General features: G+C 62.1%; 1 protein-coding gene across 2 annotated transcripts; it reads left to right on the top strand.

Moving 5' to 3' along the window:
- Positions 1-10550: 10550 nt before the first annotated feature.
- On the top strand, positions 10551-19646 carry LOC104061613 (zinc finger protein 282). Of its 2 annotated transcripts, XM_054058429.1 has the most exons (7): positions 10551-10614; positions 13638-14039; positions 14131-14257; positions 15134-15247; positions 17288-17398; positions 17534-17653; positions 18740-19646. In XM_054058429.1, exons 1-7 carry the CDS (start codon positions 10591-10593, stop codon positions 19450-19452), a joined length of 1611 nt encoding a protein of 536 aa, XP_053914404.1. In that variant the 5' UTR covers positions 10551-10590; the 3' UTR covers positions 19453-19646. The 2 variants fall into 2 exon arrangements, with proteins under 2 accessions (XP_053914404.1, XP_053914403.1); XM_054058428.1 differs by lacking the exon at positions 10551-10614 and having other exon boundaries at positions 12965-14039.
- The last annotated feature ends 360 nt before the right edge of the window (positions 19647-20006 follow it).

Below are 20006 nucleotides of genomic sequence, written 5' to 3'. Positions count from 1 at the left end.
CCCTTCTCCAGACGCGCTCCAGCTCCTCAAGGTCCTTCTTGGAGTGAGAAGCTCAAAACCAAACCCAAGATTCGAGGTGTGGCCTCGCCGAGCCCATGGGGACGATCCCTTCCCTGCTCCTGCTGGCCACGCTCTTTCTGATCCAAGCCAAGATGCTGGTGGCCTTCTTGGCCACCTGGGCACACCGGAACACCCCAGTGCCACCGTGACCGTGCTCCATGGTGGTCCCCAAGGAGCACGGCTCTGCTCAAGGCCGCACCAAGGTTGTCCCCATAGATGAGAGGTGTTTGGGGTGGGACCACCATCACCCCCTGGGCAGTGTGGGAGCTGGGATGGGGTGGGCTCAGCATCTCCAGCACCAGCTTCTCCTCATCAGAGAGAAGATGAGGAGAATGTTCTCATCAGGAGAACCCACAGTGTCCCTCACCCCACTTTCACCCAGTTCCTCCAGCTCGTTCGCTTTACTTGGTGGCTTCACAAGCGGGGAAAGAGTTGCCCCAAGGAGGGCTTTGGGGTGGTGTGGGGCAGGCGGTGGGGCTGAGCTTGCGTGGGGTCACTCGTGCCCTTGGTGGTGGCACAGTCTCCTCCGGCTCTGTCCTGGCTCAGGGCTGCGTCCGGCCAGTGCGTCCTTGCCGCGCCATCCGGGCGCTCGGCACCTCCTGCAAGACATAGTGGGGTCACCATGATGGGTGGTGACCATCCCCGTGGCTCGGTGCGGCCAGCAGATGGGGATGGGGACATTGCCAGGGCTCTGACGTTACCTGGCCCGGCACGGTTCCACTGCCGGCGTGTCTCATGGGCTTGGTTGATTCCTTCTCCTCCATCCTGCTGCTCTCCTGTGGGACCTCCAGATCCTTCAGCCTCCACCACCAGATCTCAGCACCTCCAGACCTTTCACCCTCCATCACCAGCTCTCGGCACCTCCAGATCCTTCACCCTCCACCAACAGATCTCAGCACCTCCAGACCTTTCACCCTCCACCACCAGCTCTCAGCACCTCCAGAACTTTCACCCTCCACCACCAGCTCTCGGCACCTCCAGATCTTTCACCCTCCACCACCAGATCTCAGCACCTCCAGACCTTTCACCCTCCACCACCAGCTCTTGGCACCTCCAGACCTTTCACCCTCCACCACCAGCTCTCGGCACCTCCAGACCTTTCACCCTCCACCACCAGCTCTCAGCACCTCCAGACCTTTCAACTTCCACCATCAGCTCTCGGCACCTCCAGAACTTTCACCCTCCACCACCAGCTCTCAGCACCTCCAGACCTTTCACCCTCCACCACCAGCTCTCGGCACCTCCAGACCTTTCACCCTCCACCACCAGCTCTCGGCACCTCCAGACCTTTCACCCTCCATCACCAGCTCTCAGCACCTCCAGACCTTTCACCCTCCATCACCAGCTCTCAGCACCTCCAGACCTTTCACCCTCCACCACCATCTCTCAGCACCTCCAGAACTTTCACCTTCCACCACCAGCTCTCAGCACCTCCAGACCTTTCACCCTCCACCACCAGCTCTTGGTACCTCCAGACCTTTCACCATCCACCACCAGCTCTTGGTACCTCCAGACCTTTCACCCTCCACCACCAGCTCTCAGCACCTCCAGACCTTTCACCCTCCACCACCAGATCTCAGCACCGCCAGACCTTCCACCCTCCACCATCAGCTCTCAGCACCTCCAGACCTTCCACCCTCCACCATCAGCTCTCAGCACCTCCAGACCTTTCACCCTCCACCACTACATCTCGGCACCTCCAGACCTTTCGCCCTCCACCACCAGCTCTTGGCACCTCCAGACCTTTCACCCTCCACCACCAGCTCTTGGCACCTCCAGACCTTTCACCCTCCACCACCAGCTCTTGGCACCTCCAGACCTTTCACCCTCCACCACCAGCTCTTGGCACCTCCAGACCTTTCACCCTCCACCATCAGCTCTCAGCACCTCCAGACCTTTCACCCTCCACCACCAGTTCTCAGCACCTCCAGACCTTTCACCCTCCACCACCAGCTCTTGGCACCTCCAGACCTTTCACCCTCCACCACCAGCTCTCAGCACCTCCAGACCTTTCACCCTCCACCACCAGCTCTCAGCACCTCCAGACCTTTCACCCTCCACCACCAGCTCTCAGCACCTCCAGACCTTTCATCCTCCACCACCAGCTCTTGACACCTCCAGACCTTTCATCCTCCACCACCAGCTCTCAGCACCTCCAGACCTTTCACCCTCCACCACCAGCTCTCAGCACCTCCAGATCTTTCACCCTCCACCACCAGCTCTCGGCACCTCCAGACCTTTCACCCTCCACCACCAGCTCTTGGCACCTCCAGACCTTTCACCCTCCACCACCAGCTCTTGGCACCTCCAGACCTTTCACCCTCCACCACCAGCTCTTGGCACCTCCAGACCTTTCACCCTCCACCATCAGCTCTCAGCACCTCCAGACCTTTCACCCTCCACCACCAGTTCTCAGCACCTCCAGACCTTTCACCCTCCACCACCAGCTCTTGGCACCTCCAGACCTTTCACCCTCCACCACCAGCTCTCAGCACCTCCAGACCTTTCACCCTCCACCACCAGCTCTCAGCACCTCCAGACCTTTCACCCTCCACCACCAGCTCTCAGCACCTCCAGACCTTTCATCCTCCACCACCAGCTCTTGACACCTCCAGACCTTTCATCCTCCACCACCAGCTCTCAGCACCTCCAGACCTTTCACCCTCCACCATCAGCTCTCAGCACCTCCAGACCTTTCACCCTCCACCACCAGTTCTCAGCACCTCCAGACCTTTCACCCTCTACCACCAGCTCTTGGCACCTCCAGACCTTTCACCCTCCACCACCAGCTCTCAGCACCTCCAGACCTTTCACCCTCCACCACCAGCTCTCAGCACCTCCAGATCCTTCACCCTCCACCACCAGCTCTCAGCACCTCCAGACCTTTCACCCTCCACCACCAGCTCTCAGCACCTCCAGATCCTTCACCCTCCACCACCAGCTCTCAGCACCTCCAGACCTTTCACCCTCCACCACCAGCTCTCAGCACCTCCAGACCTTTCACCCTCCACCACCATCTCTCAGCACCTCCAGATCTTTCACCCTCCACCATCAGCTCTCAGCACCTCCAGACCTTTCACCCTCCACCACCAGCTCTTGGCACCTCCAGATCTTTCACCCTCCACCATCAGCTCTCAGCACCTCCAGACCTTTCACCCTCCACCACCAGCTCTTGGCACCTCCAGACCTTTCACCCTCCACCACCAGCTCTGGGCACCTCCAGACCTTCCACCCTCCACCACCAGCTCTCAGCACCTCCAGACCTTTCACCCTCCACCACCAGCTCTTGGCACCTCCAGACCTTTCCCCCTCCACCACCATCTCTCAGCACCTCCAGACCTTTCACCCTCCACCACCAGATCTCAGCACCTCCAGACCTTTCACCCTCCACCACCAGCTCTCAGCACCTCCAGACCTTTCACCCTCCACCACCAGCTCTCGGCACCTCCAGACCTTTCACCCTCCACCACCAGCTCTCAGCACCTCCAGAACTTTCGCCCTCCACCACCAGCTCTTGGCACCTCCAGACCTTCCACCCTCCATCACCAGCTCTCAGCACCTCCAGACCTTTCACCTTCCATCACCAGCTCTCAACACCTCCAGACCTTTCACCATCCACCACCAGCTCTCAGCACCTCCAGACCTTTCACCCTCCACCACCAGCTCTCAACACCTCCAGACCTTTCACCATCCACTACCAGCTCTTAGCACCTCCAGACCTTCCACCCTCCACCACCAGCTCTTGACACCTCCAGACCTTCCACCCTCCACCACCAGCTCTCAACACCTCCAGACCTTTCACCCTCCACCATCAGCTCTCGGCACCTCCAGACCTTTCATCCTCCACCACCAGTTCTCAGCACCTCCAGACCTTTCACCCTCCACCACCAGCTCTCAACACCTCCAGACCTTTCACCCTCCACCACCAGCTCTCAACACCTCCAGACCTTTCACCCTCCACCACCAGCTCTCGGCACCTCCAGATCTTTCACCCTCCACCACCAGCTCTCAGCACCTCCAGACCTTTCACCCTCCACCACCAGCTCTCGGCACCTCCAGATCTTTCACCCTCCACCACCAGCTCTCAGCACCTCCAGACCTTCCACCCTCCACCACCAGCTCTTGGCACCTCCAGACCTTCCACCCTCCACCACCAGCTCTTGACACCTCCAGACCTTTCACCCTCCACCATCAGCTCTCGGCACCTCCAGACCTTTCACCCTCCACCATCAGCTCTCGGCACCTCCAGACCTTTCACTCTCCACCACCAGCTCTCAGCACCTCCAGACCTTCCACCCTCCACCACCAGCTCTCAGCACCTCCAGACCTTTCACCCTCCACCACCAGCTCTTGGCACCTCCAGACCTTCCACCCTCCACCACCAGCTCTCAGCACCTCCAGACCTTTCACCCTCCACCACCAGCTCTCAGCACCTCCAGACCTTTCACCCTCCACCACCAGCTCTTGGCACCTCCAGACCTTTCACCCTCCACCACCAGCTCTTGACACCTCCAGACCTTTCACCCTCCACCACCGGCTCCATACGCACCCGTCTGCCTGGTAGAACCTCATCGTCCTCACCAACGCGCCAGGTCATGGACTGTGACTCCTGCAGAAACATGATGTCATGTTGGGTTGACACCAAAGAGGTGACAGCACCGTTTCCTCCTCTCCCCACTCTCCGCTCCCCCTGGACCTCTTGGAAGCCACGGTGGCCGTGGCCATCTGTTGGCTCACCTCGCTCAGGACGGAGAAGCACCCCGAGCAGGGTCTGTGGGTCCGGTGCCGGCTCATCCCCTGTGGAGAGAAGGGTTGTCACCAGTTCTTCTGGAACCCAAAGCCACTTGAGGTCACTTTGGCGCCTGTGTAGACACCTCCAGGTCTGGCCAAGGTGGTTGGAGCGTGGGCAGGGAGGTGAGGGCAAGGAGAACCCGCAGGAGAAGAAGTCAAAGGGGAAATGTCTGACAAGCGTCCTTTGATGCCCTCTTGGGATGGGGACAGGATTGATGCCATGGCCGGTTTCTCCACAGCTCCTCCTGGTCCATCCCTGCTGAGGAACCCAATCGCCGGCCACGTCGGAAACAACCTGCACCCTCCCTCCTTCTGTGTCCCTGGCCTCGCTCCTGCCTTCCATCCATGCAGAACCTGGACCACCCGTGTCCCTGGACCACCAGGAGCCCTGGAGATCACCCATAGCCCTGGACCACCAGCAGCCCTGGAGATCATCCATAGCCCTGGACCACCAGCAGCCCTGGAGACCACCCATAGTTCTGGACCACCAACACCCCTGGAGATCATCCATAGTCCTGGACCACCAGCAGCCCTGGAGACCACCCATAGCCCTGGACCACCAGCAGCCCTGGAGATCACCCATAGCCCTGGACCACCAGCAGCCCTGGAGACCACCCATAGCCCTGGACCACCAGCAGCCCTGGAGACCACCCATAGCCCTGGACCACCAGCAGCCCTGGAGATCACCCATAGTCCTGGACCACCAGCAGCCCTGGAGACCACCCATAGCCCTGGACCACCAGCAGCCCTGGAGACCACTCATAGTCCTGGACCACCAGCAGCCCTGGAGATCACCCATAGTCCTGGACCACCAGCAGCCCTGGAGATCACCCATAGTCCTGGACCACCAGCAGCCCTGGAGATCACCCATAGCCCTGGACCACCAACACCCCTGGAGACCACCCATAGTCCTGGACCACCAGCAGCCCTGGAGATCACCCATAGTCCTGGACCACCAGCAGCCCTGGAGATCACCCATAGTCCTGGACCACCAGCAGCCCTGGAGATCACCCATAGTCCTGGACCACCAGCAGCCCTGGAGACCACCCATAGTCCTGGACCACCAGCAGCCCTGGAGACCACCAGCAGCCCTGGAGATCACCCATAGTCCTGGACCACCAGCAGCCCTGGAGATCACCCATAGCCCTGGACCACCAACACCCCTGGAGACCACCCATAGTCCTGGACCACCAGCAGCCCTGGAGAACATCCATAGCCCTGGGCCACCCATATCTGCCACCGCCTCCAGCAACCCTGGACCACCAGCAGCCCTGGACCACCAGCAGCCCTGGAGACCACCCATAGCCCTGGACCACCAGCAGCCCTGGAGATCACCCAAAGCCCTGGACCACCAGCAGCCCTGGAGACCACCCAAAGCCCTGGACCACCCATATCTGCCACCGCCTCCCTCCTCCCCCGCTCAGCCCCTCACCACCCCCGTGATGAAATATTTGCCGGTTGTGCAAGAGGAGCTCTGGCAGCGCTCACGGCTCCCAGGACGCGGCAGAGCGCAGCTGCACCGTCCCACCAGCCCTTGGGGTGAAGATCTTGGCTGGACTTCCATGCCCCTTCTCCACCCCACCGGTGCCCAGAGCGGCACAGGGAAGCGAGAGGGTGGAAAAGTTGCTCCTCCAGGATTCGTTGTACCCATGCATAGGGTTCGGCACAGGGTGCGGGTGACAAAGCCACCGGTGTCTCTTGGGGACAAGGTGGTGGGTTCAAGATGTGCTTCCCAAGGTGCCAGAGCCGGGGAAGGTTGCCCCCACGCCGTGGTGTTCTCCTCGTTGTTTCCCACCACCCATCCCTGCTCTTCTCCAGCTTTAACCTCTCCTCTACGCACAACCAACCTCTCTGCCCCGTGCGAGCTTCACCGAGTCCTCACGGTCGGCCACGGCCACCAGGGCCACGGCAGCAGCGAAGCCGAAGAGCAGCCACCACCTCATGGTACGGCCGCTGGTCTCAGGTTGTCCCGGGGCCGTTGCGTGCTCCAGACCTGGACCTTGGACCATGATGTCAGCGGAGGAGGCAGTGCCGGGGCAACCAGCCCGGTGTCCAGCTGCCGGCTGTGGTCAGTCCGAGATGTTCCTCACCGCAGCGGAGGAAGGGAAGAGCTTGGAAGACCAGGAGGAAGATCTTCAGAAGCGGGTGATGAAGACCACGGTGGTCAAGGACAGGTAGGATGGACCTTGGGCAGCCTCAGCCGGTGGGAGAGGTCCCTGCCCAGGGCAGCATCTCTAAGGTCCCTTCCGACCCAAACCATTCTATGGTTCTATGATACTGGTGCCAGTGCCGATGCTATACTGGTGTCAGTGCTCAGTCCCACTGCTGATACTGGTCCCAAAGCTGATGTGATACTGGTACCAGTGTCGATGCTATACTGGTGCCAGCGCTCAGTCCCACTGCTGATACTGGTCCCAAAGCCGATGTGATACTGGTGCCAGTGTCGATGCTATACTGGTGCCAGTGCCGATGCTATACTGGTGCCAGCGTTCAGTCCCACTGCTGATACTGGTCCCAAAGCTGATGGGATACTGGTGCCAGCGCTCAGTCCCACTGCCGATACTGGTCCCAGTGCCGATGCTGATACTGGTACCAGCGCTCAGTCCCACTGCTGATACTGGTCCCAAAGCTGATGTGATACTGGTGCCAGTGCCGATGCTGATACTGGTCCCAAAGCTGATGTGATACTGGTGCCGATGCTATACTGGTCCCAGTACCGATGCTGATACTGGTGCCAGCGCTCAGTCCCACTGCTGATACTGGTCCCAAAGCTGATGTGATACTGGTGCCGATGCTATACTGGTCCCAGTGCCGATGCTGATACTGGTACCAGCGCTCAGTCCCACTGCTGATACTGGTCCCAAAGCTGATGTGATACTGGTGCCAGTGTCGATGCTATACTGGTGCCAGTGTCGATGCTATACTGGTGCCAGCGCTCAGTCCCACTGCTGATACTGGTCCTAAAGCTGATGTGATACTGGTGCCAGTGCCGATGCTATACTGGTGCCAGCGCTCAGTCCCACTGCTGATACTGGTCCCAAAGCTGATGTGATACTGGTACCAGTGCCGATGCTATACTGGTGCCAGCGCTCAGTCCCACTGCCGATGCTGGTCCCAAAGCTGATGTGATACTGGTGCCAGTGCCGATGCTATACTGGTGCCAGCGCTCAGTCCCACTCCCGATACTGGTCCCAAAGCTGATGTTATACTGGTGCCAGTGCTGATGCTATACTGGTGCCAGCGCTCGGTCCCACTGCAGATACTGGTCTGAAAGCTGATGGGATACTGGTGCCAGTGCTGATGCTATACTGGTGCCAGCGCTCAGTCCCACTGCAGATACTGGTCCCAAAGCTGATGGGATACTGGTACCAGTGCCGATGCTATACTGGTGCCAGCGCTCAGTCCCACTCCCGATACTGGTCCCAAAGCTGATGGGATACTGGTACCAGTGCTGATGCTATACTGGTGCCAGCGCTCAGTCCCACTGCAGATACTGGTCCCAAAGCTGATGTGATACTGGTGCCAGTGCTGATGCTATACTGGTGCCAGCGCTCAGTCCCACTGCAGATACTGGTCCCAAAGCTATGTGATACTGGTGCCAGTGTCGATGCTATACTGGTGCCAGCGCTCAGTCCCACTGCCAATACTGGTCCCAAAGCCGATGTGATACTGGTACCAGCGCTCAGTCCCACTGCTGATACTGGTCCCAAAGCTGATGTGATACTGGTGCCAATGCTGATACTGGTGTTGGTGGCCACATCCTTGCCGGTGCTGGCATCAGCACTGATCCCAGTGCCGATACCAGTGCCAGTGCCGAGGCTCGGTGCTGATGCCGGTGCTGGTATCGGTGCTCAGTGCTGACACCGGTGCTGGTGCCCCCAGGGCCGGTGCCAGTGCCCCCAGTGCCGGTGCCGGATCTCAGTGCCACCGGTGCCAGTGTTGAGTCCCGATGCTCCCGGTGTCGGTGCCCAGTGCTCCCGGTGCAGCGAGTGCCGGTGTCGGTACTTGATGCTCCCGGTGCTGGTTTTGGATCTCGATGCTTCTGGTGCCGGTGTCGCATCTCGATGCTCCGGGTTCCGGTGCTCCCGGTGCGGGTGTTGGGTCTTGGTGCTCGGTGCCATCGACGCCAGTGTCGGGTCCCGATGCTCCCGGTGTCCGGTGTCAGGTCTCTATGCTCCCGGTGTCCGGTCCCTCTGCTCCAGGTGCCGGTGCTGGCTCTCCCGGTGCCGGCTCCCTCTGCTCCCGTTCCCGGTTCTCCCGGTGCCGGCTCCCTCTGCGCCGGGTGCTTGGTGCTCGGTGCCATCGATGCAGGTGCCGGCTCCCTCTGCTCCCGTTCACGTTCCCGGTTCTCCCGGTACCGGCTGTCCAGGTGCTGGGTCCCTCTGCTCCCGTTCCCGGTGCCGGCTCTCCCGGTGCCGGTGCTCCCGGTGCCGGCTCCCCCTGCTCCCGTTCCCGGTGCCGGCTGTCCCGTTGCCGGCTCTCCCGGTGCCTGCCCTCCCGGTGTCGGCTCCCCCGGTGCCGGCTCCCCCTGCTCCCGTTCTCGGTGCTGGTGCTCCCGGTGCCGGTGCTCCCGGTGCTGGCTCCCCCTGCTCCCGTTCCCGGCTCTCCCGTTGCCGGTTCTCCCGGTGCCGGCTGTCCCGGTGCTGGTGCTCCCGGTGCCGGTTCTCCCGGCGCCGGCTCCCCCTGCTCCCGTTCCCGGTGCCGGCCCTCCCGTTGCCTGCCCTCCCGGTGCCGGCTGTCCCGTTGCCGGCTCTCCCGGTGCCGGCTGTCCCGGTGCCGGTTGTCCCGGTGCCGGCTCCCCCTGCTCCCGTTCTCGGTGCTGGTGCTCCCGGTGCCGGCTGTCCCGGTGCCGACTCCCTCTGCTCCCGTTCCCGGTGCCGGTTCTTCCCGGTGCCTGCCCTCCCGGTGCTGGCTCTCCCGGTGCTGGCTCTCCCGTTCCCGGTGCTCCCGGTGCCAGCTGTCCCGGTGCCGGCTGTCCCGGTGCCGGCTGTCCCGCTGCCGGCTCCCCCTGCTCCCGTTCCCGTTGCCGGCTCTCCCGGTGCCTGCCCTCCCGGTGTCGGCTCCCCCGGTGCCGGTTGTCCCGGTGCCGGCTCCCCCTGCTCCCGTTCTCAGTGCTGGTGCTGCCGGTGCCGGTTCTCCCGGTGCTGGCTCCCTCTGCTCCCGTTCCCGGTGCCGGTTCTCCCGGTGCCGGCTCCCCCTTCTCCCGTTCCCGGTGCTGGTGCTCCCGGTGCCGGTTCTCCCGGTGCCGGCTCTCCCGGTGCCGGTGCTCCCGGTGCTGGTGCTCCCGGTGCCGGCTGTCCCGGTGCTGCCTCCCCCCTGCTCCCGTTCCCGTTGCCCGCTCTCCCGGTGCCTGCCCTCCCGGTGTCGGCTCCCCCGGTGCCGGTTGTCCCGTTGCCGGCTCTCCCGTTCCCGGTGCCTGCCCTCCCGTTGCCGGCTCTCCCGTTGCCGGCTCTCCCGGTGCCGGCTGTCCCGGTGCTGGCTCCCCCGGTGCCGGTAGGCGGCAGTGCCGGCTCTCCCGCCGCCGCCGCCCCCGCCCGCCGCGCCCGGAGGAGGCGGCTGCGCTTCCCCGGTGCCCCTGGCTGCTCGGCGGGGCGGCGGGGTCCGGCCCGCAGCTCGCTCCGCTCCCGCTCCCGGTGCCGGTGCCGCTCCCGGTGCCGGTGGGCAGCGCTGCCCCCCCCCCCCCCCCCCCGGCCCCCCCCCCCCCCCCCCGCCCGGGGCCCGATCCAGCTCCGCGGGGCCATGGCCGAGTGGGCGCCCGCCCAGGTAAGCCACGAACCAACCGGGAGCGCCGGGAACGGAGACGCGACCTCCCCGGGATCCCCCGGGACCCCCCTGTTCCCGGTTGCGGCCCCTGAGACTCGCCCGGGACCCTCCCCACACCCGCGGCACCGGCCCGCGGGGCCCCAGTGCCCGGCAGCCCCGGGACCCCCCAACCGGGAGGCTCCGGGGTGGGAACGGGCGTCGCTGACCCGGGATGGGAACGGGCATCGCTGACCCGGGATGCTCTGGTGTCCCCGGGATGGAACCGGGCACCGCTGACCCGGGATGAGAACGGGTATCGCTGACCCGGGATGGGAACGGGCATCGCTGACCTGGGATGCTCTGGTGTCCCCGGGATGGGACCGGGCACTGCTGACCCGGGATGGCCCCGGTATCCCCGGGATGGGACCGGACATGGCTGACCCGGGATGCTCTGGTGTCCCCGGGATGGGACTGGGCATCACTGACCCGGGATGTTCTGATGTCCCCGGGACGGGACCGGGCATCACTGACCCGGGATGGCCCCGGTATCCCCAGGATGGGACCAGACATGGCTGACCCGGGATGCTCTGGTGTTCCCGGGATGGGACTGGGCATGGCTGACCCGGGATGGGACCGGGCACCGCTGACCAGGGAAGGCCCCGGTGTCCCCAGGATGGGACCGGGCATCGCTGACCCGGGATGGCCCCGGTGTCCCCGGGATGGGATGGGGCATCTCTGACCCGGGATGGCCCCGGTGTCCCCGGGATGGGTTTGGGCATCCCTGACCCGGGATGCTCTTGTGTCCCCGGGATGGGACCGGGCACTGCTGACCCGGGATGGCCCCGGTGTCCCCGGGATGGGATGGGGCATCCCTAACCCGGGATGCTCTGATGTCCCCGGGATGGGACCGGGCACCGCTGACCCGGGATGGCCCCGTGTCCCCGGACACCACTGACCCGGGATGCTCTGGTGTCCCCGGGATGGGACCCGGCACTGCTGACCCGGGATGGCCCCGTGTCCCCGGACACCACTGACCTGGGATGCTCTGGTGTCCCCTGGGATGTCCCCAGGCACCACTGATCTGGGATGTCCCCGGGATGTCCCCAGGCACTGCTGTCCCTATGTCCCCACAGTGTGACCAGGCGCTGCTGACCCGGGTTGCCCCTGACTCCCCAGGACATCTCCAACCTGGGATGTATCTGCTCCTGGGTGTCCCCAGGATGTGTCCAGGCACCACTGACCCCGGAGGGCCCCGTGTCCCTGGGGTGTGACCGGGCTCCAATCTCCTGGGATGCCCGTGGCTCCCCAGGACATCTTTGGCCCAGGATTTCCCTGCTCCCAAGATGCTCCAGTGCTCCTGGGATGCTCCATGCAGGCTCCAGCTCTGGGATGTCCTGGGCACTGCTGAGCCAAGATGTCCCTGTGTCCCCAAGCTGCCTATGGTATCACTGACCCAGATGTCCACGTGTCCCCAGGATGCCCCTGGGATGTCCCCATGCTCCTGGGATGCCCTGATGGCTCTGGGATGCTCCGTGCAGGCTCCATCCCTGGGATGCCCTGGGTACCACTGACCCAGGATGACCACATGTCCCCAGGATGACCCTGGGATGTCCCCATGCTCCTGGGATGCCCTGATGGCTCTGGGATGCTCCATGCAGGCTCCATCCCTGAGATGCCCTGGGTACCACTGACCCAGGATGTCCCTGTGTCCCCAGGATGTCCCTGGACACCTCTGACCTGCGATGTCCTCATGGTCCTGGGATGTGCCGATGTCTCTGGGATGCTCCATGCAGGCTCCATCCCTGAGACACCCTGGGTACCACTGACCCGGGATGTCCCTGTGTCCCCAGGATGTCCCTGGACACCTCTGACCTGCGATGTCCTCATGGTCCTGGGATGCTCCAATGTCTCTGGGATGCTCCATGCAGGCTCCATCCCCGAGGTGCCCTGGGTACCACTGACCCAGGATGACCACATGTCCCCAGGATGACCCTGGGATGTCCCCATGCTCCTGGGATGCCCTGATGGCTCTGGGATGCTCCGTGCAGGCTCCATCCCTGGGATGCCCTGGGTACCACTGACCTGGGATGTCCCCAGGATGTCCCTGGACACCCCTAATCTTGGATGTCCTCATGGTCCTGGGATGCTCCAATGTCTCTGGGATGCTCCATGCAGGCTCCATCCCCGAGGTGCCCTGGGTACCACTGACCCAGGATGTCCCTGTGTCCCCAGGATGTCCCTGGACAACTCTAATCTTGGATGTCCTCATGGTCCTGGGATGTGCCGATGTCTCTGGGATGCTCCATGCAGGCTCCATCCCTGAGACACCCTGGGTACCACTGACCTGGGATGTCCCCAGGATGTCCCCAGGATGTCCCCAGGATGTCCCTGGACACCCCTGATCTTGGATGTCCTCATGGTCCTGGGATGTGCCGATGTCTCTGGGATGCTCCATGCAGGCTCCATCCCCGAGGTTCCCTGGCTACCACTGACCTGGGATGTCCCCAGGATGTCCCTGGACACCCCTGATTTTGGTGTCTTTGGTGTCTTTGGACACCCCTGATCTCGTACGGCACCATGACCTGGTGCTTGTTGGTGTCTCGTGGGGACAATGACCAGCGCTGACCCCACCACTGCTATGGTTGCACTACGAACCCTCTCCAACCCATCAGCTGAGTAGAATGAATCCTGCCCAATGGCACCGGCCAACCTTCCTCATCTGCCCCTCACCGTCCCCTCAGGTCTGTTTGTCCTGTCTCCTTCTGGAGCCCAGGCCAAGTCTCAGCATCTTCTCGCTTGCCTGGACAGCACCAACTGCTCCAAGAGACACATCCTGCCATGGAGTGGCTGTAGGACAGGTCCCCAGTGGTGGTGGGATCACATAGAGGGGTCCCTCGCAAGGTGCTGGGGGTGGCAGTGGCCAATGGTGGCCAAAAGCCACCAAACTGGGGGACAACGGTGCCTACCGTGGAGCCGGGACTGTGGGCATGACCCAGGGAGGTAACTATGGACCTTCTCCCACCGGCACCTTCTCCACGACCCAGGTGCAGGAATGGAACGTGGAGGCTCCCCACCTGATGCCGTTGCAGCCGCCGCTGCTGCCGGAGCGGGCGCACGTACGGGAGGCGCAGCTCCACTCCGCCGAGGCTTCGCTCTGGACCGTGGTGGCCACGGTGCAAGCGATGGAGAGGAAGATAGACCTCCTGGCCACCCGCCTGCTCAGCCTGGAGGGTCGATCGGGCACGGCTGAGAAGAAGCTCCTGGACTGCGAGAAGACAGCCATGGAGTTTGGGAACCAGTTGGAGAGCAAGTGGGCCGTGTTGGGCACCCTCATCCAGGAGTACGGGCTGCTCCAGCGGCGCCTGGAGAACGTGGAGAACCTGCTGAAGAACAGGAACTTCTGGGTGCTGCGGTTGCCCCCTGGTCCTCGGGGTGAGGTCCCCAAGGTAACGGCTCCTGGGGGACGTGGGCTGTGGGTGGTGGGACCCTCATGTCCCCCAGGGGGGCTGCTGAGCTGCCAGGCGCTTGTCCTTGCAGGTGCCGGTGACGTTTGTTGACATTGCTGTCTACTTCTCGGCGGAGGAGTGGAAGAACTTGGAGGAGTGGCAGAAAGAGCTGTACAATAACCTGGTGAAGGAGAACTATGAGTCTTTGATCTCCTTGGGTAAACATGACTTTTTTGCCCCTTTCTTGGCACGCTGGGGTCATGGCTGTGTCACCATCGAGGGTTTCATGGTCACCCAGGAGTGGTCGGTCAGTGGTGGCACTCATTCCCGTTTCAGAAGGAACCTTCTGCAGCTCCTGCTGTGTGTATGGGAATGGGATGATGGGATGATGATGGGACTATGATGGGACGATGATGGAACGATGATGGGATGATGATGGGAGGATGGTGGGATGATGATGGGAGGATGATGGGATGATGATGGAACGATGATGGAACGATGATGGGATGATGATGGAACGATGATGGAACGATGATGGGAGGATGATGGGAGGATGATGGGAGGATGGTGGGATGATGATGGGAGGATGATGGGATGATGATGGAACGATGATGGAACGATGATGGAACGATGATGGGAGGATGGTGGGAGGATGGTGGGATGATGATGGGAGGATGATGGGATGATGATGGAACGATGATGGAACGATGATGGGATGATGATGGAACGATGATGGAACGATGATGGGAGGATGATGGGATGAGAGATGATGTCCTGTGCCATAGCAGTGCCACCACATGGGGCAGCCCATGCCATCCATTCCTGAGATCATAGAATCGCAAGGTTGGAAAGCACCCACTGGATCATCCAATCCAACCCTAAATGATGCTGGAGAAGGTCTTGCTTTCCCCAAATCAATGATCTGAGCATCTTCACAGGTCTCCATCATGGAGGTCCGGCCAAATCCAGGCAGCTTCTCCACCAGGAGAGACACCGGGACCTCGTAGACCTTAGTGTTCCCTGCGTGTCCTCCCACCTCTCGGTGACGGGTGCAGCCCCACCGCCGGTGCCAGCCACGCTGTCTCCTCCTGCAGATGGAGTCCTCTCCAGAAGTGAGGCGCAGCCCCGCGGCGAGCGCGTGGATGGACCTTGTGTCCCGGAGCAGAGGGAGCTGGAGCAGAGGGAGCTGCCACCGGACACCTGTGCAGGTGAGACACCGACCAGGAGCTGGGAGAGCACCAGGTTCCTCCACCTCATGTTTCCTTCACCCCAGAGCTGTCTCTGCTCCTGCCTGAGCCCAACAGGGAGCAGCTTTGAAGCCAGAGAGGGCTCTGCTCCTCTCTGCATGACCAGGGGCCACCAAGAGTGACCCCAGAAGAACCCCCAGGAGTGATGTGCCATCGCTGGGAGATCCATGTGTCCCCCACAAACACCATATCCCATCCAAGCCCATGGGTTGCCCCAGAGTGACCCATCCCCAGGGGCTGTCCAAGGTCACCCATCTCCATGGGCTTTCCCAGGGTCACCCATTCCCATCTGCTGTGCCATGGTCACCTCATGGGCTCTCCCAAGGTGACCTCTTCCCATGATCTGTGCCATGGTCACCCATCCCCATGTTCTGTGCCATGGTGACCTCATGGGCTCTCCCAAGGTGACCTCTTCCCGTGTTCTGTGCCATGGTCACCCCATGGGCTCTCCCAAGGTGACCTCTTCCCATGTTCTGTGCCATGGTCACCCCATTGGCTCTCCCAAGGTGACCTCTTCCCATGGTCACCCCATGGGCTCTCCCAAGGTGACCTCTTCCCATGTTCTGTGCCATGGTCACCCCATGGGCTGTCCCACGGTGACCTCTTCCCATGTTCTGTGCCATGGTCACCCCATGGGCTCTCCCAAGGTGACCTCTTCCCATGTTCTGTGCCATGGTCACCAATCCCCATGTTCTGTGCCATGGTGACCCCATGGGCTGTCCCAAGGTGACCTCTTCCCATGTTCTATGCCATGGTCACCCCATGGGCTCTCCCACGGTGACCTCTTCCCATGTTCTATGCCATGGTCACCCCATGGGCTGTCCCACGGTGACCTCTTCCCATGTTCTGTGCCATGGTCACCCCATGGGCTCTCCCAAGGTGACCTCTTCCTATGGACTGTGCCATGGTGACCCCATGGACTGTCCCAAGGTGACCTCTTCCCATGTTCTGTGTCATGGTCACCCCATGGGCTCTCCCAAGGTGACCTCTTCCCATGTTCTGTGCCATGGTCACCTCATGGGCTCTCCCAAGGTGACCTCTTCCCATGTTCTGTGCCATGGTCACCCATCCCCATGTTCTGTGCCATGGTCACCTCATGGGCTGTCCCAAGGTGACCTCTTCCCATGTTCTGTGCCATGGTCACCTCATGGGCTGTCCCAAGGTGACCTCTTCCCATGCTCTGTGCCATGGTCACCCCATGGGCTCTCCCAAAGTGACCTCTTCCCATGTTCTATGCCATGATCACCCCATGGGCTGTCCCACGGTGACCTCTTCCCATGTTCTGTGCCATGGTCACCCCATGGGCTGTCCCAAGGTGACCTCTTCCCATGTTCTGTGCCATGGTCACCCCATGGACTGTCCCAAGGTGACCTCTTCCCATGTTCTGTGCCATGGTCACCCCATGGGCTCTCCCACGGTGACCTCTTCCCATGTTCTGTGCCATGGTCACCCCATGGGCTGTCCCAAGGTGACCTCTTCCCATGCTCTGTGCCATAGTCACCCCATGGGCTCTCCCAAGGTGACCTCTTCCCATGTTCTGTGTCATGGTGACCCCATGGGCTCTCCCAAGGTGACCTCTTCCCATGTTCTGTGTCATGGTGACCCCATGGGCTCTCCCAAGGTCACCACTTCCCCATGTTCTGTGCCATGGTCACCCCATGGGCTCTCCCAAGGTGACCTCTTCCCATGTTCTGTGCCATGGTCACCCATCCCCATGTTCTGTGCCATGGTGACCTCATGGGCTCTCCCAAGGTGACCTCTTCCCATGTTCTGTGCCATGGTCACCCATCCCCATGTTCTGTGCCATGGTCACCCCATGGGCTCTCCCAAGGTGACCTCTTCCCATGGTCACCCCATGGGCTCTCCCAAGGTGACCTCTTCCCATGTTCTGTGCCCAACAGTCTTGGGCATCCATCACCGATCCCCATAGGTTCTCACTCATCCCCACATCTCTCCTGGGGGTGTTTGAGGCCCCATAACTGTCTCTCTCCTCACGAACAGAGTCGCTGATCTCCACCTCCGACATCCTGTCCCGGATCAAGCAGGAGGTGGCCTTTGTAGGGGAGCAGCAGTTCACGGAGGAACGGGCAATGCCGGCGGATCCCTGTGCAGGTGAGCACGTTTGGTTAGCAAAGACCTTTGAGATGAAGTCCAACCCTGCGTGTCCACCACCAAACCTTCTGAGCCGTTGACCTCCCTGAGCCTGCGTGGAGCAGGATGAGTCCCCGTCCCCATCCTTCCCTGCAGGTGCAGACGCTCTGATCACGGCGCACGACTTCTTGTCGTGGATCAAGCAGGAGGAAGAGCCCGGCGTCCGCGAACCCTGGGAGCTGCCGGAGAGGGAGATGTTGCCAGGTCCTGGCCCTGGTGAGCGATGCTCATGGTCTAGAAGGGATGAGGGTTGGCATTGGTGTTGATGTAGATGTTGGGGTGGCTCATGTGCGTGAAGGACTGCTTGGTGGCACCATAGAAGACCAGATCTGTGTCTTCACATGTATGAAGGACACCACCGGTGGCTCACGTGTCCCCCATGGGGCTGGGATGGGGCTGGTGGGAAGGAGAACCCACCCAGGCTGGATTATTGGCTTGGGGACAGTGATGTAGATGCTGGGGTGGCTCACGTGTGTGAAGGACAGCTTGGTGGCACCAAAGAAGACCAGATCTGTGTCTTCACGGGTATGAAGGACAGCACTGGTGGCTCATGTGTCCCCCATGGGGCCGGCATGGGGCTGGTGGGGAGGAGAACCCACCCAGGCTGGATTATTGGCTTGGGGACAGTGATGTAGATGTTGAGGTGGCTCACGTGCGTGAAGGACTGCTTGGTGGCACCGGGAAAGACCAGATCTGTGTCTTCACGTGTATGAAGGACAGCACTGGTGGCTCATGTGTCCCCCATGGGGCCGGGGTGGGGCTGGTGGGGAGGAGAACCCACCCAGGCTGGATTATTGGCTTGGGGACAGTGGTGTAGATGTTGGGGTGGCTCACGTGCGTGAAGGACTGCTTGGTGGCACCAGGGAAGACCAGATCTGTGTCTTCACGTGTATGAAGGACAGCACTGGTGGCTCACGTGTCCCCCATGAGGCTGGGATGGGGCTGGTGGGGAGGAGAACCCACCCAGGCTGGGCTGTTGGCTTGGGGACAGTGATGTAGATGCTGGGGTGGTTCACGTGCGTGAAGGACTGCTTGGTGGCACCATAGAAGACCAGATCTGCGTCTTCACATGTATGAAGGACAGCACCGGTGGCTCACGTGTCCCCCATGGGGCTGGGATGGGGCTGGTGGGGAGGAGAACCCACCCAGGCTGGATTATTGGCTTGGGGACAGTGATGTAGATGTTGGGGTCCCTCACGTGCATGAAGGACTGCTTGGTGGCACCAAAGAAGACCAGATCTGTGTCTTCAGGTGTATGAAGGACATCACCGGTGTCTCACGTGTCCCTTTCCCTCCCTGCAGCCGCCGAGGGGCTGCTGGTGAAAACGGAGGAGCGGTGCCCGCACGCCGAGCCCCCCGAGGAGGTGGGCTTGCCGGGTGGCTCGGGGGATCTCCTCTTCGCTGGCCCAGGCTTTGGTAACGCCGAAGCCCAGGTGGCAGCGGTGGCTCTGCCGACACAGCACAGACTGGGCAAAACCTCGGAGCCGGGGTTGGGAGCCGAAGCGTCGGGAGTCCTCACGGCGGCCCCAGGTGCCATCGAGGAACGGCCGCATGGTTGTACGGAGTGTGGGAAGAGCTTCAGCGGGAAGAAGAGTTTGAGGATCCACCAACGGAGCCACGCGGCCGAGCGTCCCTACCCGTGCGCCGAGTGCGGCAAGAGCTTCAATTGCCACTCGGGGTTGGTGCGGCACCAGATGATCCATCGCGGCGAGCGGCCCTACAAGTGCGCCGAGTGCGGGAAGTGCTACAGCCGCAAGGAACACCTGCAGAACCACCAACGGCTGCACACGGGCGAGCGCCCTTTCGCCTGCGCCGCCTGCGGCAAGAGCTTCATCCGCAAGCAGAACCTCCTCAAGCACCAACGCATCCACACCGGCGAGCGACCCTACCAGTGCCCGGCTTGCGGACGGAGCTTCCGCTACAAGGAGTCCCTTAAGGATCACCAACGGGTCCACGGGACCGAGGCGGGCGCCCCACCGTTGCCCCCCTCCGGCATCATGCCTCCAGGGGATTAGGGGTCACCTCGACCCGCATGGACACCCCCTGGGGATGGGGGCAAGCGCCGGCCACGCAGCTTCCTACCAAATACAAGCATCCGGCTGGGGGTCATGGGGAACCCCTGGGTTTTTAGGGGGGGCCATGAACCCCCAGGTCCCATCCTGTATTCTCCCCCCCCCCCCCAGTTTGGCCCATGGACAGTGGCTTTTTGGCCCCCCCCCCCGCCCCCTCCTCCCCACACCCAGACAATCTCGCTGCACGGGATGGGGAGCAGCCCCCCCATATTCTGCCACCGCGTCCCCTCCTTGCTGCCACCCCCACCCCCCCCCCCGCCTGCTGCTCTTGCTCCCCAGATCCCCCCCCCCACACCCCGGCTTATTTTTACTGCCCCCCCACCCCACCCCGCGCCCTCCTGCTCTGTACAGTGCTTGGGGTGTAGTTTTGTATGGACGATGCGATACGGAATAAAGTCGTGTTGAGCTGCAGCCCCTTCGCTTCCCCCAAACCCCATGAGGTTCCCACCTCCCCCAACTCCCCAGGTCGCTTCTGGTCCAACCTCGTGGTCCTGCAT

Source organism: Cuculus canorus, chromosome 2, assembly GCF_017976375.1.
Source record: "Cuculus canorus isolate bCucCan1 chromosome 2, bCucCan1.pri, whole genome shotgun sequence".
Classification (NCBI taxonomy): domain Eukaryota; kingdom Metazoa; phylum Chordata; class Aves; order Cuculiformes; family Cuculidae; genus Cuculus; species Cuculus canorus.
The sequence above is the reverse complement of the archived record's forward strand: the minus strand, read 5'-3'. Positions and strand labels throughout refer to the sequence as shown.